Genomic DNA, 17,718 nt, shown 5'->3' on the forward strand with positions numbered 1-17,718 from the left:
CCTCCTCTTGGGTTTGGCACGTTGCCATTGGCATCTTCTGAGTCTCCTAGAGCAAGCCTGGTTTCTTTGATACCTTTGTATCTCTACCTTACTCCTTTTGGACAGATAGCATCTCTGGGAAGCTTGACTTTAGTGTCACTGGGACAGAACAGCTAAGTCCTATGACGCTTTATGCTTCTCTTAGCAGAACATTTACACTTTCTCTGCAAGGTGTATTGTTGTAGCCACTGCAAGTAGTACTTACATTTATGTATGTATAGAAATTAACATAATCATCCTAAAAATTCTGATTCTTGCACTTTTCCCCTTTTAAGATTTGAATATGAATCAGTACAGTGACTCTTACAAAAAGAATTCTAGTTATCTATGCCAAAAAAGAGAATTGTAGTTATCTCTGCCATCAAGGTTTTCTAAAGAGGTATGATAGGTACAACATTTGATCACTTCCCTCTCCCCTTTTCCCTCCTCCCCTCCCCAAATTATTTGTATCTATTTCCAGTTTTACTATTTAATGATTCTCAAATTTAGTTATTTGCCATATCACTTCAGAGTTTTTGCATATCTGCCTACCAATTCAATGATTAACACATTTTAAATGTCAGCATATAGTTTCCCATAGCATCTTTCTAAGCAGTTATATCCAGGGGAGGGCGTGTTTGATGTTCTATGTCATTTTCTCCTCATACGTATTTAAAAGTTTTAATATATAACTATGTGGTCTCTAAATAATTTCATGTATAACTTATGATGTATATACCATAGTTTGCAAAAAAAAAAAAAAGTTTTTGAGCATCCTCTTTTTTGCTACTTATTCTAAAGTACGTTTTCTTTCCAAGAGAGGTTAAGTTGAATAGGGTGGCGTGTCCCATAGTCCCTGCTACTTGGCAAGCTGAAACAGGAGGACGACTTTCAGCCTAGGAGAAGCCAACCTGGATTGGAAGACCCCATTTCTTAAAAATTGCAATATAAGCTGGGGATTTAGCTCAGCGGCATAAGTACCTGCCTTGCAAGCATGTGGTTGTGAGTTCAATCCCCTGTACCAAAAAAAAAAAAAATTGAAAATATAGGCCAGGCATGGTGGCACATACCTGTAATTCCAGCATTTGGGAGGCTGAGACAGGAGGATCACTGAGTTTGAGGCCAGCCTGGGCCACATAAGTGAGATCAAGGCCAGTCTAGACTATATAGTAAAACCCTGTCTCAAAAAAAAACACCAAAAAAATTTTTTTAATTTAAAAAATTAATAAAATTTGAGGGGGGTCTGAAGATGGCAGCTTGATAGGTAACAGGGTAGAGAGCCTCTTTGAGAAAACAACTCAGACACTAGAATTTAACATCATGGAGAAAACCAGACGAAAGGAGAGGGATTAGGAAGAAACTGAGAAAAAAGGAAAAGGAAAAAAAAAATAAAATTTGAGATAGTTTTTAAGAAACTGAAAAAATAAATTTAAAAGAAAAAGGGTAAAATTTATTAGGCTTTTACAAGATTTTAGATATTTATAAGCAATATCTATTAACTTTTTGTAGTGGCTTCCCTTGGTCCTCATCCTGACTTCATAAAAAAAACAGCATTCGGTCTTAAGGAAATATTTAGGCCAACCAATAAAAAAACTATTACAATTGCAGATTATATCAGGACATCTATATGTGTATTTTGATAGAGATTACTAATTTGGTTCCATTTATTTAGTTATCTTGAACATAGAGATTAGTAAAGCATGAGCATGTCCACAATGTGGGCAATGACAGTACTACATAAAAAATGCTTCTCTTCACTGAACTACTGAACTGTTGGTAATGGGTGTGTGTGTGTGTGTGTGTGTGTGTGTGTGTGTACACACATTTGCACACAGGGATGCATATTGTGGAATATAAAAGCAAACATTTTTTCCTTATGCAGTCTATACATAATTTTTAACTTCTAAGAAATCAGTCTACCAAACACAGCTAATAGATATTAGATGTGATATTTTTATAGTGAAAAATTGATCTTTTATTTTTTGTTTTTGAAGTGCTTTTGAGATTCAGTTAAAAATGTTTTTCAGCTGGGCATGGTGGCACATGTGTGTAATCTCAGCCCTCAGGAGGCTGAGGCAGGAGGATTGCCATGAGTTCGAGGACAGGCTGGGCTACAAAGTCAGCTCAAGCTAGTCTGAACTACACAGCAAGACCTTGTCTCAAAAAAAAAAAAATTTCATTACATGAAGGTAAAAATAATTTTAAAAAATTGTTTCAACAGGAAAATAATGAAACTGGCTTAGAGAATGTCATAAACAAAGTGGCCACATTTAAGTAAGTGCTTAATGTTTATACTTCTTCTAAAGGGATGGGTTGATCTTTTTCTTACACTTTGGGTATTTTGTTATACATAGATTTGAAATTCTTGCCAAACTCCCAAGACTAGGAATGGACTACAGATTGGAAATATGAGGATGAGAGCCACACAGTAGCACTGAATACATGTTTGCTGAAAAGACAAGTTGGGGGGAGTGGGAGTAAAGGAAAAATGCCTATGTATGATAGTGGGTGAGTTAGATAACAAATTAATAAGCTGTTTCTTATTCATTGGAAGTCATGACTTTATTCATTGTTCTATAAATTTTAGTTTTCTTAAGTTTTCTCCTGTAGAGTTAAAACAAAATTTATAAATCTTTCATTCTGAAATGGAAATAAGATTTTAATTGGATGAATTCTTTTTTTTTTTTTTTTTTTTGGTCTTTTCCCTTTTTATCGGTACCAGGGATCAAACTCACGACTGCCTCCTTGCAAGGCAGGCGCTCATGCCACTGAGCTAAATCCCCAGCCCTTGGATGAATTTCTTTTTCTTTTTTTTTTTTTTTTTTTTTTTTTGATACCAGGAATTGAACTCATAACCTCGAGCTTGCCAGGCAGGTGCTTGTGCCGCTAAGCTAAATCCCCAGCCCAATTGGATTAATTCTCCAAATTTGAAAAACTGATAACAGACTGAATTTCTACTTACTATAGTATTATTTTAGAGATAAATTACTGGGTTCGATTGACTTATAAAATAACTGAGAGCTATTTTTATGTTGTAAAGATGTTGAGTGATATATTTGATTTAAGATTCAGGCAAAACCCAAAGTTGTTGGGCCAAAATAAACCTTTCCTCCCTTAAAAAGAAAAGAAAGGAGGCTGGGGATTTAGCTCAGCGGCATAAGCGCCTGCCTTGCAAGCAGGCAGTCGTGAGTTCGATCCCTGGTACCGATAAAAACGAAAAAGACAAAAAAAAAAAAAAGAAAGAAAGAAAGAAAAGAAAAGAAGGAAGGAGCTGGCAGGCAAGCACCAAAGCTGCTTAATGTCAGAGCAAATAGGATATTTTTGCATTGCATTGGTGCTTTCCCTTAGAGTGCTGTAGAGAAGACTCTACACTCTTGTCTTGTACAGTGTGCTAAGAATATTTATTTCCCTACCATTTTAGATTTGACTTTAGACAATAGTGTGTGATAGTTTAGCAGACAGTCTTTACACTACAAACTATAAACGAAGTCAGGAATTTAAGTAGGCATGGGATCAGCCCTAGAGAATTTGAAAAACCTTCTCCCAGTTCGTTTGTTTTTTTACTATAATTATGCATCTTAACTGTTGTCAGGGCTTTGTGTTAGCAATATAGGTTTTAAAATCTGTGTGTTCTAACTTTTATGTTTTTATTTTTGTCTTTTTTTTTGTACTGCAGGACTGGGGATATAGCTCAGTGGCACAATGCTTGCCTAGCAAGCATGAGGTCCTGAGTTTGATTCCCAGTTCCAAAAAAAAAGAATACTACAGTTCACTTCTGTATTTTCCTTTTATTTAGGAAACCAGGTGTATCAGGCCATGGAGTTTATGAACTGAAAGATGAATCACTGAAAGATTTTAATATGTACTTTTATCATTACTCCAAAACACAGCATAGCAAGGTAGGAGAAAGTATGCTTTTCAGTAAATCAACCTAAAATGCTTTATGTTTTGTAAACCCATGAAAAAATTCCTGTCTTCTGTAGTTTTATGCTGCTTCTCATTAGTAGAAAACAATGCTCTCCAAGAAATTAAAATTAAATCAGTAATCTTACCTAGTGTACAGACAGCATTTGTATCTATGTGTACTAGAAATTTCCTTGATACCTGCCTTCAGGGGAAGAGGATTCAATGAAATAGCATGTATTTCATGATCCCACGCTTGATTTGGCTACCAAGATTTCATCCTGTCTTTTAGACTAAGTCTCTTGCTTTGTTTTTCATAACATAGTTTTCTTTTAGAACCTTCACAGTCTACATCAGAATGATTGTATTTCTGGTGATTAGATTCAAATTAAAAACTTTTGTATAAGAATACTACACAGATGATACATTGTATCAAAACAGTGGCCATTTAATGTCTGTTGGGCCTTAATGAAGGGAGCACAATGTTAAAATTTGATCATTTTAGTTAAGGTGATGTCTGGTCGTGACTTTATAATTTAATTTATAGATTATTACGTAGTGCCCTGTTTATAATAGGTACCAGGGAAATAATTTTCACTGAAAAGATTGGAGTCTTAAATTCTTGTTAGAAACATTCCTAAGCCAGGTATGGTGGAGCAGTTGGAGGGCTGAGGCGGAAGCAGGAGGATCACTGTGAGTTGGAGGCCCAGCTTATATAGCAAGTTCAAAACCAGCCCAAACTATATAACAGGACTCTGTCTCAGAAAAAAATAAAATAAATGCCGGGTGTGGTGGCTCACGCCTGTAATCCCAGCCCTTGGGAGGCTGAGGCAGGAGGATCATTGCGAGTTCGAGACCAGTCTGGGCTACAAAATGAGCTCAAGGCCAGCCTGAACTGCATAATGAGACCCTGTCTCAAAAAGATAAATAAATAAATAAATAAATAAATAAATAAAAATAAATGAGAGAGAGATTGAGGATTGAGATTACTCATACTATTTTTCCATGACCTTTCCTAGACTAGCTATTTTCCTTTTAAATTTTGAATACATAGTATTTTGAATACATGCTTCAGTATATAAAATATTTTAGTAGGTAGGAGAGTCTTCCCTGCTTTAAAACAGTATTCCATTTGTTTTGTGTTTGCTAAGCGATATATTTTATAGCAGATGTTTTTCTTTTTAAATAGGCTGAACATATGCAAAAGAAAAGGAGAAAACAAGAAAATAAAGATGAAGGTAAAAAGTGAGATTCTGAATTGAGTCATTTTGCCTGTCTTTTTGTGTACTGTATTATGACTTGCTTTTATTTTGTTGTTTTTGGGGTGGGCAACTGAAAGAAGCACAAATAATCTTGCTTCCTATTCACATATTAAGATGTGGCTCTCTTGAGTGGTGACAAAATTTTAAATTGATGGCAAATGTAGTTTTATTTTGAGAGTGAAATAGTTACATTTTTCTTGACATTGGTATTTTCAGTGCTTCAAACGTAGCAAAAAATCATGTGTTATTTTCAGTCGTTTTTTTCTTTGACATTTGAAATTAAGTATGTAGGATAACCCTAATAAAAACGTACCTGTTTCCATCCCCTATTCCTTATAGCATTGCCACCACCACCTCCTCCTGAGTTCTGTCCTGCTTTCAGCAAAGTGGTCAACCTTCTCAGCTGTGACGTTATGATGTACATTCTCAGGACCATACTTGAACGGGCAGTAGACACAGATTCTAACTTTTGGACTGAAGGCATGCTCCAAATGGTATATTTACCTGAGATGTTCCTGAAGTGTTGGGGGTTTGGATAAGATCCTAGCTTAATTCAGAGTCACATGTGGAGTACTTGATACTAAGTCATTAAAATAATTCACATATGGCACAAATTACTTTAGCAATATTTCTTTATGTTTTAACATCCTCATACTATTTTATGGACACTATTTATAGTTTTAAAAATGAAGAAAAAACAAAAAAGATCTACTGATGCTAGTTATAAATTGTCATGTTACTATTGCATCATGAGTTTTTCTTCCTTTATTTCTTTTTATTAAAAGGAGACAGTATAGTAAGGAGTTAAAGACAAATAAGCCTAGGCTTGACTCATGGATTCCCCACTTCTTTAGGAGGAAGCATTTTCTCATTAGTAAAATGAGTACAGTTGCTTCATAGAGCTATAAGAATTGGCCCAAGTGGAAGTACCTATTTTTTCTTAATAGTGTTATAGATAATTTAATCTTACCACTTTGTGATAGCTGTAACTGACTGTCTATTTAGCACCTACCTAAATTTTCTTTTTCCTAATTGGTCTACTATATTGTCAAGTTATATGTGTACCTCAATTTTTGTTTTAGCAATGACAAATGTATACAGTATTTCATTTCATACCTAAAGAGATATATTTGATATCAAATTAAAATTGCTCTCATTGCCCTGCTTAGGAATAAGCACTGGCAACAGTTATGTATATTATGGGAATCATTCCAACATTAGCACATACTGTTCTGCCTCACTCTTCATAGCTGTATCTTCCATTGCACAGGTATACCATCTTGTCTTTAGCTAGTTTCCTATTAATAGTCACTCAGGTTGTTTCAGGTTTTTGCTATACCAACAATAAAATGAGCATCCTTGTGCAAATGCCTTGGCATATTTAATCCAATATATTTATTACACTAAATCCTAGTACTATAGCTGAATCATTACTATTTACTTATTTATTTATTTATCAAGACAAGGACTTACTGTGTAATTCAAACTGGCCTTGAGTTCATTATGTAGCCCAGGTTGGCCTCAAACTCACAGTGATCCTCCTGCCTTAACTTGCCAAGTGCTGGGATTATAGGTGTGTGCCACCATGCCCAATTACATTTTTGATTGATAATGTCAAATTGACATCTAAAATGGTATACCAGTTTACTTTCCTGCCATCAGTTCAATAAAATGAACTTTTGCTATTTGAATTTTATCAAACTCAGTATTTGCCACTCCTTTAATAGGTGCATTATGAGATAATCTTGCTTCAACTCAGGTTTCTTTACTTTGAAGTGAGGCTGAATGATTTTCTTCCTTTTTTTGTTAATTTATTTTTGATGTTGTTGTTGTTGTTGTTTTGAGAGACAAGGTCTTATTCTATGATCAGGCCAACCTTAAACTCACTATGTAGCCCATGCTAACCTTGAACTTGTGACAGTGCTGGCTCACCTTCCTGAGTTCTGGGATTACAGGGGTATTCTACTGCATCCAGCTCCAAAGATGCATGATTTTTAAAAACCTTCCCTTATTTCTCTCCTTTAGGCATTCCATATTCTAGCACTGGGTCTACTGGAAGAGAAGCAGCAGCTTCAAAAGGCTCCCGAAGAAGAAGTAACATTTGACTTTTACCATAAGGCTTCAAGTATGTTTGAGTATCATTTTTCAACACAGTTTAGCTAACTACCAGTTTATAATTAAAATTTAGATCTGTAAAAGTTTTAATCTGTCAGTCCCGAAAACATGAAAACCCCCAAATTGTCTTTCCTTAGCATGTTTAGTTTGTAACTGATATTTTCTAGTATATTTTTAAAACCTACTGACGTCCTTTCATTGTGCTTTTTTAAAAAATGGTGGTAGGGAGGGTTACAAACATTGATAGTTTCCTACTTTCATTTCTCGTGTTCCAAATGTTTGCTGCTGCATTTAGCTATAAGATTCACATGACCATTAGTGAAAGCTGTTGTTTCAGAATTTAAAACTATGTAGAAATTTATTGAATGATAACGTATTCATTTTGCATTGTTTTCAACTTGAAAGGATAGGGTAGGTCTAATCAAGTTTCTGTTAAAGAATCCCTGTTTTTTAGTGCACATTCCAGGGGCAATAATTTGAAAACCAACGGTAGTGAACAGACATCTCATTATTTACATAATGTATTTTCTGGATCACTTGAGACTTAAGCCTATTTGATTTATGGGTCTGACACCTCCCACTTAGATATTCTTGGTAGTTTTGTTTCTCTTGAAGCACTTTTGTTCAGACGGTGAATCCACAGGGAAAGGTAAAGTGAAAGTCAGGTTCATCAGGTGGTTTTCACTTAGTAAGGCAGGTGGAAAACAGAGGAGAGAGACTTTTTAAAAATTCAAGTTTTTCTCATTATTTTCTAATTTAGTAGTATTTTTATCATATAACTCAGTACTTCATTTAATTGTGGATTCTTATATTAAAAATTGTGGGCTGAGGATATAGCTCAGTGGCACAGCACTTGCCTAGCAAATGCAAGGTCCTGATTTTGATTCCTGGTACAAAAAAAAAGGTAGTTAAAGGGATAATTGATCAATCTTGGTTATCAGAATAGTAACATTAAGTAAGAACTGTAATTTTCACCTGTCTGGCATGCACAATGTCATGAATTCTAATCCCAGTATAAGAAAGAAAGAAAGAAAGAAAGACAGAAAGAGAGAGAGAGAGAGAGAGAGAGAGAGAGAGAAAGGAAGAAAGAAAGAAAGGAAGGTAATTTTTACATAGTTATGAAGATCGTTACTGTATTAATTATATGTAATTTTGAATTTTTTTGGTACTGGGGATCGAACTCGCAACCTTGCACTTGCCAGGCAGGTGCTTATGCTGCTGAGCTAAATAACTGGCCCTGATTATATGTAATTTTGTGTTTTCAAACAGGATTAGGAAGTTCAGCCACGAATGCTCAGAATATACAAATGCTTTTGGAAAAACTCAAAGGAATTCCCCAGTTAGAAGGCCAGAAGGACATGATAACATGGATACTCCAGGTAAATTAGAAAAATAAACTGAAAATATCTATGTCACTTAACAACAGGGATACATTCTGATAGATGCATTGTTATGTGAACATTATAAAGTGCGCTTATACAAAGCTAGATAGTACATTCAGTCACTCACTCAGCATGTCCTCTTACACAGCCAGGAGACCCAATAAACAAGAAATATAAAACTGCTACCTGCATAACATGGCATACTTTTACAATAAACTTTTCTAATAAGTTGAAGGAGAGTATTCTAAGATTGCAACAAAAAGTACAGCATAGGGATCAGAAGTATAATAGAACTCATGCTTAGCATGTCTAAGGCCCTGGGTTCAATCCTTATTACCATAAATAAATAAATGTTTTAAAAAGTATAGTATGAACCGTATATAAGCCACTAGCAATCAGTTATTACAGTTATCTAGCATTATATACTTTATATATACTGTATATACTATTATTTTATATCAGTAGACAATAGGAATTTTTTAGGCTCATTATAATCTTAAAAGATATATGTTGCCTAACATTGACCAAAATGTCATTATTTTTACATGACTATGGAAGACTACTCATTTCTAAAGTTAAACCACAATGCTCACTATATTCTTCAGTTGTATTCATTTACAACTGACTATCATGATGAAAGGGATGAGGGAAATTAAAGTATCAAAGATGACTTCTAGATATGATATTTAAACTATTGAGTGCATTGGTAGTAGGCATGGTGACCCATGTTTGTATCCCAGCACTCTGGAAAGCTGAGTCAGGAAGCTTACAAGTTCAAGACAAGGTCAGGCAATTTATGGACTTAGTGAAGTCATCTCTCAGAAGAAAGTAAATAAAAAAGAGGTGGGGATGTAAAGGCCCTGTGCTGAATACATATAATCCCAGTGCTAAATACAAACAACAACAGAAATTATCAAGTGGAAGGCAAGTGCCTTTGGGGAGAATACAGTGAGAGGCCAAGAATGGTAATGGCAGATCATCTGGATGGAAACACAGCCAGAGTTTTATGGAGCGTCTTCACTTAATGTAGTCATTAAATATTGTTTTTATCTGAATTTTTTGTTCATTAGAATTGAGAAGTATTTTTAAATTCTTATTAATTGGAAATCTTTGAACTGATATATGCTCCAATGGTTTGCCCCTTTTTCCTATTTAACTAGAAGTACTGCTTAAGCAAATGATATAAGATATGCAACTGTAAGTTAATGACAGTTAAGATTTCTCTTGAAGAATATTCAATGAATATTTATTATTTGTGTTAAATGTGATCATTTTACTTAGAACTTTTTTTTGTACCACGGATTGAATTCACAACCTCAGACTTGGCCAAGCAGGTACCAGGCACTTATGCAACTGAACTAAATCCCTGGCCCTAATGTAATCAATTTAAAATATAAAACAGATGCTGGGGACTTAGCTCAGTGGCACAGCGCCTCCTTGGCAAGCACCAGATCCTGAGTTTGATTCCCATACCAAAAAAATAAAATATAAAGCAGAAACAGAAGTAGATAACTATTCCACTTTTGTCAAGAACATAAAACTAGTTTTTGTTTAGTCCAGTACACATAATATAATAAATTTGATGTCTATTCTCAAAAATTCACTTACCATAATTCATTACCAAAATATGTGAAAGCACAGTATCTGCTTTTAGAAACATTATATGCACCCTGGCTTCATGGCTCACACCTATAATCCCAGCACTCAGGAGGCTGACGCAGACAAATTGCCATAAGTTCCAGGCCAATCTGGGCTACACAGTGACTTCCAAGCCGGCCTAAACTATAGAGTGAGACCCTGTCTCAAACTCCCTTCCTCATATAAAAGAAAGAAGGAAAAGAACATTAGATGATTAACCAAGGTGGTTATAGTGGTACCTTGGTTTATGAAAATTCTTTCCACGATTCTTTTACTTTTCATTTTGTGTCTTCTCATTAAACATGTTATTTTATACTGGGCACTGTGGCTGGGAGGCTGAGGCAATAGGATCACTTGAGTCATGGGGTTTTAGACCAGCTTGGACTGCTTTGAAACACTACATCACTTTAAAAAAGAAAAAGTTAGGTCAGGTGTGGTGGTGTATATCCGTAATTCCAGCACTCATGAGGTAGAAGCTGGAGAATCACTAAGAGTTCAAGGCCAGCCTAAACTACATAGCAAGACCCTGTCTCAAAACAAACAAGCAAAAAGTAATTTTTAAGAAATGTTATTTTTTTGGCTAGTGTAATGGCCTGTAATCCAGCACCTGGGAGGCTGAAGCAGGAGGATCATGGTTAGTTTGAGGCCATCTTGAAGGACATAGGAAGAATTTCAAGGCCAACTCGAACTATGTAGTGAGACCCTGTCTCAAAAAAAAAGTTTTCTAGAAAATCTGTCTAAAGCAAACAGGCATGCTCAGAGCTGTGGACTTATTCAGCTACTTTTATACTGGTGACCTGATACTCAATTGGCTGCTCCTTGATCACAGGAGTTGTCACAGTTAGGGTGACTTTTTTTATTTTTCCAAAAATTGAGATAGTTTAAGTCAAAGATATTTGGAGACATCATAGTCAAATTAAATAGTGAAATTTTTCTTTCTGGACAGTCTAATCAGATCATTTAATATTTCATTTGTTTTTCACAGATGTTTGACATAGTGAAGCGATTAAGAGAAAAATCTTGTTTAATTGTGGCAACTACTTCAGGATTGGACTCTATTAAGAATGATGAGGTAAAGAACACTATAATAATGGAAATATTTGTGAACAAGGAGTTACTTGTAGAAAGAAACTGTTTATGTAATGTATATGATATCTGTTTATCTTTAATTATGTTTGCATAGTGCAGGCAATAATGATACTTGACAGACAAATTATAGTCATTGACTACATCTGTATTTTATAAAATCAGAGAACTTGATATATAATGGAGCTCTATTAGAAGCATTAGTCAGGTGTGATGGTGCACTTTGGTAATCTCAGCATTTGGGAGGCTGAGGCAGGAGGATTGCTGGGAGATCAAGGCCAGCCTGGGCCGCATAGTGAATTCAGAACTAGCCAGCCTGAATTATATAATTATATAGCCAGACCTTATCTCAAAAAACCAAAAAAAAAAAAAAAAAGAAAGAAAGGCAGGCAGGCTATACTACCATTAATTTGAAAAATATTTTATGTCTATAATTATTTTGTTTCAGTCAGTGGATTCTCATAATTTACATTATCCTTCTGTTACAGGAGTACAAGAGAATGGTGTATTTTAGACTCAAGGAATTGTAGTAGTATTTACATCAGTTATTTCCATAGTGTAGTGAATTAGGTTTTTAAATTCTGACCTTTAAATTATTAGAATATTATTACTTGTGATTATTTGGTGTCAGTAGAAAGAAAAATACAATAAAAAGGCACCAAATATGTCTCAATAGTATCATTGAAGTTCTTAATGTTAGCAGTGCATTTAGGTCTGTTAGACATGAAGTTTGTGTACTTACAATTTAAATATCAGTGAATAAGTGATTGATTAAATGATTTCAAAATTTTGTTCCACCTAAATCTCTTAATGTATCTACACGGAGTATAAAAGGCAGTTTATTAGATAATTAAGGTACTTGGCCTTTTACATTAAATTATTGATATAGAGTTGTACAATAATGATAGATATTAATGTTAATTTTAAAACATTAAATCTAACCTAGGTCTTAAGGGGTTATTGAATTTTCCAGAAACTTATTCTAAGAGGTTTTGCCAAGAAAACAGATTGAGTATTTCTAGTTCAAAAATCCAAAATTTTGGGCAACTTTTGACTTCACATATTTGGGTCAGAAACACTTCATATATACAAATGCAGTATTCCAAAATCCATGTCACATAAATCTGAAACACTTTAGTTTTGACCATTTCAGATGAGATATCCCTAACTAACTGTACGTAAATTTTTTTAACAGTGAATCTCTGCTAATTTTGTGATTTCTTAACATCCAGATTACTCATGATAAAGAAAAAGCAGAACGAAAAAGAAAAGCTGAAGCTGCTAGGCTACATCGCCAGAAAATCATGGCTCAAATGTCTGCCTTACAGAAGAACTTCATTGAAACTCACAAACTCATGTATGACACCACATCAGAAATGACTGGGAAAGAAGACTCCATTATGGAGGAAGAGAGGTAAAGCAAGGCAAAATAAAAAATTAACAGCTCAGCTTTTGGAGAAAACATTAAGTGTTTACTTTAAATCATGCTTTTCTAAAATATTTTTATAAGAGAAAAGATAAAACTGGGAATACCAGTAATAGAAACTGACCCTTGCTATTTTATATTTATTGGCTTTTTTTTTTTTGAGACAGGGTTTTGTTGTGCTGTGCAGTTCAGGTTGGCCTTGCATTCATTTTGTACCTCAAGGTGGCCTCAAACTCACAGTGCCTCAGCTTCCCCAAGTGCTGCGATTACAGACATAGACCACCACACCCAGCCTAGGCTCTTTTAGATACATATTTATGCATCAATTCCTGCATATTAATTCCTGTTACAAATCATTCTTATGATTCCTGAGTGTCTACAGTTATTACAGATTTGAAACATATTCATCACCTGAAAAAAGTAGTTTGCAGTAGTTGTTCTTTTTCTCTTAAAAAGATGGAAGATAATACTTACACTTAGTTATGATAGTGCATTGGAATGGGAATCAGTAAGTCTAGGTTTCTTTCTTTTTTCTTTTTCTTTTTTTTTTTTTTTTTCTTGGCTTTTTGAGATAAGGTTTCACTATGCAGTTCAGGATGGCCTTAAACTTGCAGCAGTCTTCCTGCCTCAGCCTCTCAAGTGCTAGGACTATAGGTGTGAACCACTATGTCTGGCCAATTCTGAGTTTCTGAGTCTTCATTGTGTTTTTAGGAAAATCAGTTAACTTTTGAGCCACACTGTGTATAGTGTTACCTAAATACAGTGTAAAAATGGAAGAGGAAAAATAATAGTACTTTCAAAAGCATTCCAAGAAATTGAAAATGCCCTCTATGTGTGCTGCGGATATAGTTCAGCAGCACAGTACCTGCCTGGCAAGTATGAGGCTGTACGTTTGTTGCCTGGTACCCTACCCCGCCCCCCAAAAAAAAAGAAGGAAAGAAAATACTATGCCTATTTCTAAAAAACACACTTTTACAATTATTTAAAACAATGTATGTTGAATACTTTTAGGAAATTGTGTTTTTAATAGCAGTAGGCACACTGTATTCTCTGCAATGTCTGTAATGCTGAAGCTGGGTGTGTTAACATAGTCCATAAAGAATAATGAGATCCTACATTCACTTCTCAGCATGTTAAAAATATTATAAAGAGTAAATGAAAATAAGGGAGCTGGGCGTGGTGGCTCACGCCTGTAATCCCAGGACTCGGGAGGCTGAGGCAGGAGGATCGTTGTGAGTTCAAGACCAGCCTGGGCCACAAAGTGAGCTCAAGGCCAGCCTGAACTGCATAGCAAGACCCTGTCTCAAAAAGACAAAAAAAAAAAGTAAATAAAAATAAAAAGAAAGGTGAGGTTTCAGTAAAAAAGTAAGAAGGTATGCTTAACAATAAAGAATATGCAAATACAGTATTCCAAAACCCAAGTCCCAGAAATCTGAATCACTTCTAGTTCTGACCATTTCAGATGCAGGATACTCAACTGTTTGTAAATTTTTTTTTTTTTTTTTTTTTTTTGTCTTTTTCATTTTTTATCGGTACCAGGGATCGAACTCACGACTGCCTGCTTGCAAGGCAGGCGCTTATGCCGCTGAGCTAAATCCCCAGCCCCCTGTTTGTAAATTTTTAACATGGAATTTTACCTAATTTTGTAGTTGATTAACATTTAGATTACTCATGATAAAGAAAAAACAGAATGAAAAAGAATAGCTGACCAGGTATGGTGGTGCACGCCTGTAATCCCAGCACTCAAAAGGCTAAGGCAGGAGGATCACTTCGAGTTCAAGGCCAGTCTGGGCTATAAAGTGAGTTGAAGGCCAGCCTGAACTGCATAGTAAAACCCTGTCTCAAAAAGGAGGGAAAAAAGAAGAGCTGAATCTGCTAGGCTGTACCGCTCTGCTTGGCTGACCATAGCACAGCCAAACTAGAAATAAAATCCAAACAAGCGGAGTGTGAACTCTACATATTATGCATTAACAACCTATTTTGGTGGGACAAGGTGCTACATGCCTATGATCCTACCACTTGAGAAGCTGAGCAGGAGGATTGCTGTGAGTTTAAGGCCAGTTTGCATTACACAGTGAGATTTTCTCTCTAAAAAAAAATTTAGAGGAAAGCCTTAAATGAAATATAAATAAAGGTTACTCAGAGTTAATTAATGGCCTTAGTGTTTTCATTTCTTGTTTTAATTACTTCTTGATTGGCTATGTAATTTGTGACTGTCTCTCATTGAAAACAGTACAAATAATCCAGTCCATTTCCTTTGACCATCATCTGTATTTCTGGTCTTTATCCCTAAACAACCATTGTTTTAAACCTCTTCCTGTGGGGGCTGGGGATTTAGCTCAGCGGCATAAGCGCCTGCCTTGCAAGCAGGCAGTCGTGAGTTCGATCCCTGGTACCAATAAAAAGGAAAAAGGAAAAAAAAAAAAAAAAAAAAAAACTCTTCCAGTATGCATTTATAAACATGTATGAGTAGTGGACCATCAGATGGATAACCCTTACCTAATCCTTTTTTTCAGAGCTCAGATTAGGACATGTTTGGAGTTTGCATGTAGGGTTATTAATACAGTATGTCTGCACAATCAAGACTTGCCCTGATTGCTCCTGTTTGATTCTTGGGGTGAGGGGTGAAGTTTCTGTAGCTTCTTTTGTGTTTTTTGTGGTTTGTTTTTCTTTTATCATATATTTTATTCTACAGCTTATTTTCTTCGTATCTTAGAAATCTTCTCATATTAGTACATAGAGATTTATAGTATGGGATTCTATCTCATTACTTATGACTTCTATAGAGTCTTAAGTCCATGGTGTGGATTTAGAACATTTAATCTCATTGTGAACATTTAGGTTGCTTCCCATTTTCCCTTATTACATATTGTCAAACCATTTTTGTATGTGCCTCATTGTGCAGCCATGCAAGTAATTTTCTTTTTTTTTTTTTTTTTTTGTCTTTTTCGTTTTTATCGGTACCAGGGATCGAACTCACGACTGCCTGCTTGCAAGGCAGGCGCTTATGCCACTGAGCTAAATCCCCAGCCCCCACAAGTAATTTTCTAAGGTCAAATCCAACGGGTGAAATGTCCAGATCAAAATCTTAATAATGTGGCCATATTGCCTTTCAAAGTGATTTTACCAATTTCTAGTTCCAACAATATACTGTATGAGAAGACCTTTTAGTCAGATGTGGTGGCACACATCTGTAATCCCAGCACTCAGGAAACAGAGGCAACAGGCCTGAAACAAGTTTGAGGCCAGCTTGGGCTACATAGTAAGTTCCAAGGCAGCCTGAACTGCATAGGGAGGCCCTATCTCAATCAGTCAGTGAACCAATCAAACAATAAAATGTAATAAAAGAACTAATTAATTTTAAAAAGGTCAGGGTTGATAACTTTGAGGTAAAAATTTAAGTATCTTTTCCCCCTAAATTCTTAAAACTCTTGCCTACCTTTACTTAAAATATACCAAACTATAAAAGCAAAGTAACCAAAACCTATGTCCTGTTTTCTGGTCATTTCTTTTGACAGCACCCCAGCAATCAGTGACTACTGTAAAATTGCTTTGGGTCCTAAACGGGGTCCAACCATTACTGAAAAGGAGGTGCTGACATGCATCCTCTGCCAGGAAGAACAAGAGGTGAAAATAGAAAATAATGCCATGGTATTAGCAGCCTGTGTCCAGAAATCTACTGCTTTAACCCAGCACAGGGGAAAGCCTGTAGAACTCTCAGGAGGTATGTGTTGTTTAAAATCCTTTTCAGCATTTCTTTTTATATCTTTGTAATTAGAAGAAATGTTCTTTGACAGACCTTTGGGAATGAAGTTCTGTTTAATTTGGTCAGGTTACAGTTTACCCACATATAAAAAAGACTCTAGTGTTTTACATGTCATAAAACTACTGCATTACGGTTTTGTTGTTGTTTTGGAGTTTTAGTTTTCAAGCCAGGCATGGTGGTACATGCCCATAAAGCTAGCACTTGGGAGATTAAGGTGGGAGAATCATTGCAAGTTTGAGACAGTCTGGGCTACAAAGTGAGCCCAAGGCCAGCCTGAACTGCATAATGAGACCCTGTTTCAAAAAAAACCAAAAAAAAGTTTCAGTTTTCATTAGCATGTGGCTACATTGCTTATTTTAGCTCTGTTTCTATCTCTGGTTTTATACAATTTATTGTTTGCTGAATGACTTGAAAGTGGGTTGTATGCATCAATATGTTATCCTTTAGTATTTTTGCATGGATTTTCCTTTTGTTTTTTTGAGACAAGAGTTTCATGTAGTTCAAGCCAACTTTGAATTCACCATGTATCCCAGGTTGGTGGTGAACTTGTGGTCCTCCTGCTGCAGCCTCCCAAGTGCTAAGATTACAAGTATGTGCTGCCTTTCCCAGCTATGTGCATTTTCTAAATTTAAGAACCATCCATTATATATCTGCCATACTAATATCATATTTAAGAAAATTAACAATAATATCTAATGTAAAATTTTTATTTCTGTACCTCTCAAAATATCTTCATAGGTAGACTGTTTTTTCTACTCAGGATCCAGTTATGTTTTCATGTGTTGCTTTAAGCTTTTCCTGATCTGTTTTAATGTAGTTATCTTGACTTTTTCTTTGTATGATAATAACTTGTTTGAAGAATACAGGCCAGTTGTAACATTATATACATTTATAGATTTATCATTTATAAATTTATCTGATTGTTGCTTCATGATTTGATTCATTATCAACATTTACTAGGTAAAAATTCCAATTAGATATTTATATCATATCGAGTTAGCTGCTTTATATGTAAATATCCTTGAAATAATAATATAAATTAACTTACTGACTACTTAACAAATGCCAAACATTCATTACCTTCTTAATCTTTACAGTAGCCCTGTGAGTTAGTCACCAGTA

At 35.3% G+C, this 17,718-nt stretch overlaps 1 protein-coding gene and 1 non-coding gene across 3 annotated transcripts in view; both read left to right on the forward strand.

The window, feature by feature from the left end:
* The window catches only part of Ubr1 (ubiquitin protein ligase E3 component n-recognin 1), a 173,725-nt gene that overhangs the window by 103,998 nt on the left and 52,009 nt on the right, over positions 1-17,718 (forward strand). For both annotated transcript variants that reach the window (XM_063249551.1, XM_003475450.5), the window contains exons 22-30: positions 2,240-2,292; positions 3,815-3,917; positions 5,111-5,159; positions 5,523-5,677; positions 7,209-7,308; positions 8,568-8,677; positions 11,304-11,390; positions 12,637-12,818; positions 16,349-16,554. In XM_063249551.1, coding sequence (XP_063105621.1) covers positions 2,240-2,292; positions 3,815-3,917; positions 5,111-5,159; positions 5,523-5,677; positions 7,209-7,308; positions 8,568-8,677; positions 11,304-11,390; positions 12,637-12,818; positions 16,349-16,554 — 1,045 coding nt within the window. The remainder of the gene's footprint in view (positions 1-2,239; positions 2,293-3,814; positions 3,918-5,110; positions 5,160-5,522; positions 5,678-7,208; positions 7,309-8,567; positions 8,678-11,303; positions 11,391-12,636; positions 12,819-16,348; positions 16,555-17,718) is intronic.
* Positions 15,308-15,440, forward strand: LOC111758546 (U8 small nucleolar RNA). Its single transcript, XR_002792720.1, has one exon. It is a non-coding gene; the product is annotated as a U8 small nucleolar RNA (small nucleolar RNA).

The sequence above is a fragment of the Cavia porcellus genome, unplaced genomic scaffold, assembly GCF_034190915.1.
Source record: "Cavia porcellus strain 051 isolate PalLab524CR breed Dunkin Hartley unplaced genomic scaffold, mCavPor4.1 scaffold_6, whole genome shotgun sequence".
NCBI lineage: Eukaryota > Metazoa > Chordata > Mammalia > Rodentia > Caviidae > Cavia > Cavia porcellus.